Source organism: Ammospiza caudacuta, chromosome 11 (assembly GCF_027887145.1).
Source record: "Ammospiza caudacuta isolate bAmmCau1 chromosome 11, bAmmCau1.pri, whole genome shotgun sequence".
NCBI classification, from domain to species: domain Eukaryota; kingdom Metazoa; phylum Chordata; class Aves; order Passeriformes; family Passerellidae; genus Ammospiza; species Ammospiza caudacuta.
Window position 1 is genome coordinate 19,303,695 of NC_080603.1, and position 8,112 is coordinate 19,311,806.

Sequence of the window (8,112 nt, forward strand, 5' to 3'; positions counted from 1 at the left end):
CCCAGTGGTGCGGGTGATGGGGGGCAAGAGGGGGATGCTTGGCCTCCTCTGGGGGGCACAGGGATGCTCTGGTGATTCTGTGCCCCCTCCCTGGCCTTTCCTTGCTGAGCTGGAGAGCAGCCAGGGCTCCAGGCTTTGCAGCCAGTAATGAAATCAAATCGGGTTTAATTTCACCCATCCATCTTGCAGGGAGTGGCTCCCTGTCCCCCATCCCTTCCCCTTGGCACGGACAGCCAGGCCCAGGGCAGAATGGGGGTGCTGGCACTGGCTATGGAGGGCAGGATTGGGGGTGCCCACTGCTCCACCCCCCCACCCCATCCTGCACCGGGACCTAGCCCTTGGGGGTGTGCAAGGGCACCGTGTCCTTGTCACCCCCTCCAAGTACTGGGGGGCCCAGGCTGCAATGTGCCAGCATGGGGCAGGCGGTGCCACAGGACAGGAAGGGCAGCATATCTGCTTCTTTCTCCATCCATCCCCACTCCTGCCTGTGGTGACAACCCCGGTGTCCTGCACACGCCTGGTCCGTGTCCCCCTGTGCCTGGGGCCAGCAGCACAGTGACACGTGTGTGCCAGGGTGGGTGACGGGTGAGCCACTGTGTGTGTGTGCTGCTGGGGCAGGTGCATGGGTGCCACTGGCAGTGTCCCCAGAGGCTCTCTGGGCACCAACTCCCCCTGGGTGGGCTAAAGGGACCCTCCTGGGCAGTGACAGCACAGAGGCCGAGCTGCTGGGCTGCTGTTTTGGGCAGAAGGTGTAAGTGGGTCAGCCAGCGGCTCCCCTGCACCAGGAGCCAGCCAAGGGCCCTGGGGTCAGCCCCCATGCTGGCCATGCCACCCCATCCCACAGGCACCTCAAAAACCAGCTGGCACGAGGAAGGGACAAAAAGGAGCAGGCGACTGCTGGCTTCACCTGGGTACATGAATGTATTTTATTCATTGCATTTTGTTCACCAGTACAGTGAAAAATGGCATTTAAATTTACAATGGATCATTCGTAGAACATCATGACACAAGTATCTTTTTTTTTCTTTTTTTTTTCTTTTTTCCTCAGTTTTTTGTTTGGTATTTTTGTTGTGGTTTTTTTTTTTTTTTTTTTGCGTCGTTGTCTCCATAAATGCCACTCGTAGGTTATTGAAAAAGATGACAAGTTTCTCATGCACATCAGAACCCCCCGAGAAGCTTCTTAAAAAATAAAATTAAATTAAAGTATAAAATTAAAAACAACGACTCAGGCCGGTCCCTGCCCTCCCCGCTCTCCCCCGACCCCAGCACCCTCAAGCGAGGGGCAGTGCTGGGACCCCCCCTGGCACCTGCAGCTGGCCCCGGTGGGCTCTGCCCCGGTGCTGCCGGGAAGGAACTGCAGCGGCCGGTGCTGCTGCCAAACCCGCCGGTGCTCCTGCTGCCTGCCAGCGGGGGTCGGGCCAGGGGTCCCTGCTCCCCTCCCTCCTCCTGTGGCTTTCCTCATGCTCCCTCCATCACTCTCGCCCCCCCTTTAATTTTTGCCCTCGTTTTTTTCTTCTTTTTTTGTCTTTTTTTTTCTTATGGAAAAAAATATGAACCTTTTTATTTTGTTGTTGGTTGGTTGGTTGGTTGTTTTTGTTTGTTTTCTCGATGCAGTTACTTTGACATCTCAACGTCAGCAGATCGTTTTTAACAAAGATTCGGATATAAAAATACAAATATGAGGAGTTTCTGTTTTAAAAAGAAGCGTGCCGGAGTGGTGGGGCTGACCCTCGGCCCCCGGGCCGGCCGCCCGGGCCACCAAGCTCATGCAAAAAACGATGGAGCAAAAAATGTCTCTGGACAGCAGCGCTCCCCCCCCCGCTCATGGGGCCGGCTGGCCCCGGAGTTCGGGGACCCTCCGCCGAGGAGGATCGGGGGGACGCGCCGCGGAGCGGGGGGCTGGGCCCCTTCCCCGGGCAGGGGGGTCTTCGCCCAGGGCGGGGGGCTCGGCGCTTTGTCCCGGCCCCGGGGGAGGCGGAGGGGTAAAGTGCATGGCTCGGGGGGGGGGTGGTGGTGGCTGCAGGGCCCCCCCCCCGGGCCGGGGGGGGCAGCGGGCATGGCCTCCCCCTCCTCGTCGGCGCTCCAGCCAGCATGCGGGGCGGCGGGCTGGAGCGGGGCTCGGCCGGCGGGTCCTGGCGGCGGCTCCCGGCTTACACCCCCGGCGGCGACTTCTCCGTCATGCCCTTGAGCACCTCGTCTATCCGGTCATCCTCGATCACCACTGCGGGGACAGCGGGGGCGCGTGGGCGAGGGGACGCGACAGCCGCTGCCCCCCTACCCCGGCTCTCACCCCCGTCAGGCTCCAGGTGTGCCCCCGGAGCGGGGCAGGGGGGTTCGGGTGGGCACAGTCGGGATGAGGGGTGGGGGATCACCCCTCTGCCCGGCTTGGGTAGGGGCAGCATTCCCCCCGCAGCCAGCCGGCTGCCTCTGGATGGGTGATTAGGGAACGGGGGGGGCAGGAATAGACCAGGAAGGACCCCCCCTCCTCTCTGCGGCAGGCGCTGATGAGAGCAACAGGACTGGAATGGGTAATGACCCAGCGGGGGGGGCACCGCCTGCTCGGCGGGGGTGGCAGCCAGACCCCCCTGAGCATCGCCCGCTGCGCAGGACACCCACCCTCAGCACCGGCATCGCCGGGGGGGCCGGACAGCCTCCCGCGGCACGGCGGGCTGCACGGACCCCCATCGGCGTCACCGTGGGGGGCTGCAGAGCCCCCCGTCATGTCAGCTTCCAGAGAGACCCCCTCAGCATCACCCACGGGGCAGCCCCCTCCCCAGCAGCAGCGGTGGGAGGCTGGACAGACCCCCGTGAGCATCACCCGGGAGCTACACACACACACACCGTGACTGCCGGGGCAGCTGCCTCCCATCAACATCACTCTGGGGCTGGGGGGCAGACCCCCACCCCAATACCACCACTGGAGGGTCAGTAATCCCCCATATCGTCCTCCTGGGGGTGGATTAACAAGACCAGAATGACCGGGAGAGCAGATGGACCCCCCAATACGACCGAAGGAGAAGCATCCCCCCATCAGCCTGGGGGTGCTGCCAGAGCCAGCCTCCTGCACTGCAAAAGGGGGCAGTGGAGCAGGCAGTGCTCACCCCCCGTGGGACTGGGGGGGAACTCTCCCCTCCCTCCTCATCCCTGCAGCTTAAGGAGGGGTGTTTGCCTATGGAGGACCCCCAAGCAGGTGGGATGGGGGCTGCAGGAAAAGAGGGGGCCATTTTTAAGGGTCCCCAAAGCATTGGGGAGGATCAATGGTGACAGATCAGGGTGCAGGAAGGAGAGGGGGGCAGTTCTGTGGGTCCTGATGGAAGCAGGGGAGATGGTGCTGGGGTCTCTGGGGGGGCAGGACACATCTGGGCTCACGGAGTCCTGGGGGGACAGTAAAGTGGGGGGGATTTGCTGATCAGCACGGCCAGAGGCTGCTGGGGTCTCTGCGGCAGGCAGAAACGGGTAGGGAGAGAGGTTCAGGGGGCCAGGAGGGCTGTTCTGGGGATCCTCGGGTACGGAAAGGATTGTTTATCCTCAATGAGAAGGGAGCAGTCCCGGGGGTGCTGAGGAGCAGTCCCGGGGGGTCCCAGGGGCACCGTGGAGGCGCTGGGGGACAGTCCCGGGGCAGCCCCAGCGATGCTGCAGGGCAATCCCAGGGGCAGTCCCGGCATGAGGCGGGGGCTGGTGCAGGGGGAACAGCGTGGTGGTGTCTGGAGCAGGGATGGGGGAGCCTGGGCTTCTGGGGGCGGGTGTCAGTCACAGAGCTGGGGAGGCTCAGGGTTGCCGGGGGACAGTGCTGGAGCTGATGTAGGGCAGAGATTCTGGGGATGCTGGCGGTAGTGCCGGGGGTGGCCGGGGACAGTGCTGGGGACGCAAGGCAGAGCCGGGAGCCGCAGGAATGCGGTGGAGAAGTGCTGGGGATGTTGCAGGGCAGAGACAGGGGGTGCCGTGGGGCAGAAGTGGGAATACAAAGGCAGAATCGGGAGTCTGGCGATCTCGTCAGGCGATATTGGGGGTGCCAGGGATGCACTGCCCGGTGCGGGGAATGCCGGGGAAGCAAGGGCAGAATCCTGGATCCTGGGGCTGCTGTGGGAAGGTGATGGGGATGCAAGGGCCAGTGCCGGGGATGCCGGGGGGTAGTGCCGGCAATGCTGCAGGGCAGATCCGGGGACGCTGCGGGGCAGAGCCAGGGATACTGCAGGGCACAGCCGGGGATTCCAGGGCACAGCCGGGGATTCCAGGGCAGAGCCGGGAACGCAAGGACAGATGCGGGGGTCCCGGGGATGCCGTGGGGCAGCGTCAGGGATGCAGGAGGCAGTGCCGGGGACGCTGCAGGACGGATGGGGGGTTCCGAGGATGCCGTGGGGCTGTGCCGGGGATGCAGGAGTCAGCACCAGGGATGCCGGGGATGCTGCAGGGCAGATCCGAGGGTCCCGGGACAAACCCGGAGATGCTGCAGGGCAGATGCGGGGATCCCGGGGGGGGCTGAGGCGGGGTTGGGGGGCAGAGGTGGGGGTCGGCGGTACCTCTCTTGGCGCGGCCGATCTGTCCCAGCTTAGGGGGCCGCTTGCCCTGGTTGCCCCCGAAGAAGGCGTTGGTGTCCTGCAGGCGGCAGCTGAAGGGCAGCTCCCCCGCCTCGGGCTCGGCGCCGTAGCGGCCCACCTTGTCCTCGCCGTAGGGCAGCACCTGCGACATGGCGGGGCCGAGCGGGCCGAGCCGCGCCGCGCCGAGCCGGGAGCCGGTCTGCGGCGGCGGCGGCGGCGGCGGGGAGGAAACCCGGGCGGAAGGATGAAGTCATGCATCCGGGGGGAGCGGGGACCCCCCCGGCGGGGGGCGGCTCCGGAGCGCCGCGGCCCGGCCCGGCCCGGACAGGACAGGGACGGGGGACCCCCGGGGCCGGTGCGCGGGGAGCGCCCGCTGGGGATGGGGACCCGACCGCGCCACCGGGACGGCCCCAGAGCGCAGTGCTCCCCCCGGCACAGCCTTTCCGAGGCGGCCGCCTCTGCTCGGGGGTGCCCCCAAGCACGGGGTGCCCCTGTGGAGAGGGGAACCCTTGTCACAGCCGGGTGCCACTGGGCCAGACAGCTGAGGACCACCGGACACGGCTGGGCCCTCCCCTGGCATGCAGAGGTGATGCCAAACAGATCCCCAACACCCTGCTCCAGATCCCCCCACATCCTGCTCCAGTCCCCAGCACCCCACAGACCAGAAAGCTCAACCCTCGGGATTCCAGGCCAGCTCCCATCCTGGATCTACCGCAGCCCCTCACTTGTGTCTCTTTCCCAACACCCATCCAGGCACCCGCTCCTGTAGCCCCATTCAGTGCTGGCGTTCCCCCTTGGAGCCGCACCAGTCCTGCCTCAAGCCCTGCCAGTCCCCTTGGCCCCCACGTGTGCGTGTGTTTGTACACATCCTCCCATTCTGTATCCTTGCAGGAATGCAGGGGCACACAGGTGTAATTCTGCAGGTGTGTGTAAGTGTGGCCACGTGGGGACTGTGCCCTGGGACACCCCTTGTCCCACTGACCCTTCCCTGGGGGCTCTCTGCGGAAAAGGGGAAGGATTATCCCCTGTGGGGACCTGTGATGGGGCAGCAAAGGGTGACCCCAGTGTCCCCCCAGAGCCCCATTTGATTTACACACCTCTACCCCAGACCCACCCTGGATCTTTCCTCCCACATTGTTGACAGCCAGGGCAGTGATTGCATTAATTGGCACTGGTGGTTCTGAGCAGCCTCACCCAGGACCTCCCCCATTCAGGTCACCTGGGGCAGCTGGGGGGCTATTTAAGCTCAGGATGAAGTTGATGCTTCTTGAGTGGACTGTGGCTACAGAGCTGTGACCCCTGGATCTTGGACTGATGGTGACAGCAGTAGTGGCTATGGCTGGTTGGAGAGGACCATCCTGTCTTGGAGCAGCCCAGTTCCTGCTGTTCCCTCACATCCAGGTCCCGCTGCTCATGCGGGGGTCCTGGATTGCAGCAAAGCCAGATCCCTGAATGGAAATGGCATTTCATTCATGCCAGCCCACAGCCCAGTGAGAATATCCTGAGGGGGTGAGAGTGGCATTTTCCAGACAGCCCTGTGGTACATATTGCTGTTCCAGCATCGCCATAGCTGAGATCTTGTTGAAAGGTGCTGCAGAAGAGCATCCGCTGGGCTGGTCCATGAGGGAAGGCAGGTTCTTCTATTTTGGGAAGGCTCAGCCATGCTTTTACCTTTGTGTCTGGATCTGCAGAAGATCGGTCCCTGCTGTCCCCTGCCAGAGCCAGGTCGGGACAGTGGTACCTGCTCTCCTGGCAAGGCAATTCTTTTATTCATGCCTTTGCTGGAGAACCAGCTTTAACTTTTTCATGTGAAAGCTCCTGCTCCTGTGAAAAGTGCCTGGGAAAATAGGCAAGAGGCCCACGCTGAGATGTGGCCTGCTTTTCCCATTGCTGAGCCCACGTGCCCTGCCCGTGGGCAGGGACAGGCAGAGCGTGGCACGCACGGGGCCGGGGCTGAGCGAGGAGAGGAGCAGATGGGCTGTGTGGGATGTGAGTGGCACCGGTGCAGCGCTCCAGGAGGGCTCCCAGCCTGGCAGGCTGCTGGGGAGAGGCTGGAAAGGGGTCACCCTGGGAATGGCCCCACATACCCCACACCTGTATCTGCACAGTGCCTCACACCTGCGGGAGCTACTTGACTTGGCTGTGGGGTGGAGCTCTGTGACGGTGCCGGGGATTTGGGGTGTGGGAAGGACTGTCTGCACATCCCAGGCAGGAGGAGGGCTGGATTTGTGCCAGCACAGCTGGGCTGTGGGTGGGACAGGGCAATGCTGTGGCTCTGGGCTCTGCATCTTCTTGGGACAGCTCTAGTCTCTGCTTCCCCAAGGGTGCTGCTTGTCATGCATCCCTGAGCAGCAGGGTAGGTACCCAGGACCTGGATGTGAGTGGGCTGGCAATGGGGTGCATAAGAGACCCCCTCATCCCCTGCCATTGCATGTGGCATCCCCCCTGGTGAGCCAGATGAGCACCCTCCTTCCCCTGGCTCTTATCCCACCTTCCTTATCCGTCTTTTAGCAGCCACGTAATCTCCTTTCTTGCTTCCTTTGCAGCCTTTTGTCCAACACAAAGCCAACTCCACCGGAAAGAAGAGGCTGTGGGGGTGGGAAGCAGGGTGTTCTTCCTGCCCTGGCTCCTTCAACCTGGGCAGCAGCCCCTGGGCTGGGACACCTTGGGGATGATGCAAGGGCTGGAGGTCAGCCATGCCCCCCCCGGTGGATGTGGAGGTAGGGTAGGAGGGTAGGAGGCACAGCATCAGGCTTCCAGCTGCACTGGAGCTGGCAGTAGAGGTTGTACTCCATTGCCCACACTTGGTCCATGGTCTGGGAGCTCACCAGTCCCTGCCATGCCCTAGCTCCACACCTGGATACTGCCCCTGAGACCTACACCCCTGTGGGTGCCTAGTCCAGGTGCTGTGATGGAGGTGAGAGCTTTTCCTGCAGTCACTGATGGTTCAAGTGGTTTTATGGTGGAAAATCACCCTGTGTGTGTGCAAGTGGCCTGTGGTGGAGCACCTCCTGCCCATGCTCTGCAGGGACCCCGGGCAGCTGGAGCTGGGAACCACCAGGCACTGCCATCCCGTCCAAGGCCTGGCAGGAATGGGGTCAGTGTCCTGGCAGGCAGTGACTGGATGCCAGGGAGCTGAAAGGAGGCAGGAAGCATCAGCCACAGGACCCAGGGCTTTCCCTGCTGCACGTCTGGAGGTAGTGCTATCACCTGGGGCTGGTGCCACAGAGCTGGGGGCTGCCAAGGCATGCCAGGAGGCCAGTGCGGGTGCCTCCATCTGTGTTGCTTCCAGCCCTGCCAAGAAACGTGAAATGGCACTTCTGTTTCACAGCAGCGGCAGCCACTGGGGGTCTCACTGAGCGCCTGCTGTTGGCACTGATGCTCTCCCTGAGTCCCCATCCCAGCACAGGGACTATGTCACCGGTAGGACTGGGGATGTGCCCGTCCCTGGCTGTTGCTGCTGGCTCTCAGTAGCCACAGCCCAGATGGGGATGCCACTTTGTGTGCTGCCTGTGCCACAGTCCAGCTGTTTTGGGGGAGCAGAGACAAACACTGGGCTGGGTACAGGCACTGG

The 8,112-nt window shown here is 63.2% G+C and overlaps 1 protein-coding gene across 1 annotated transcript; it reads right to left on the reverse strand.

Moving 5' to 3' along the window:
* Positions 1–1,012: 1,012 nt before the first annotated feature.
* Positions 1,013–4,764, reverse strand: CAMK2N2 (calcium/calmodulin dependent protein kinase II inhibitor 2). The gene is made up of 2 exons (XM_058812440.1): positions 4,521–4,764; positions 1,013–2,221 (listed from the first exon to the last, which is right to left on the reverse strand). Exons 1-2 carry the CDS (start codon positions 4,687–4,689, stop codon positions 2,151–2,153), a joined length of 240 nt encoding a protein of 79 aa, XP_058668423.1. The 5' UTR covers positions 4,690–4,764; the 3' UTR covers positions 1,013–2,150.
* Positions 4,765–8,112: the final 3,348 nt, after the last annotated feature.

Bases quoted from the DNA above. Each gene is read 5' to 3' on its own strand.
- CAMK2N2 (XM_058812440.1), bottom strand. From the start codon at position 4,689: ATGTCGCAGGTGCTGCCCTACGGCGAGGACAAGGTGGGCCGCTACGGC. The intron at 2,222-4,520 runs GTACCGCCGACC...CTGTCCCCGCAG, and splicing joins GATCGGCCGCGCCAAGAGAG to TGGTGATCGAGGATGACCGG.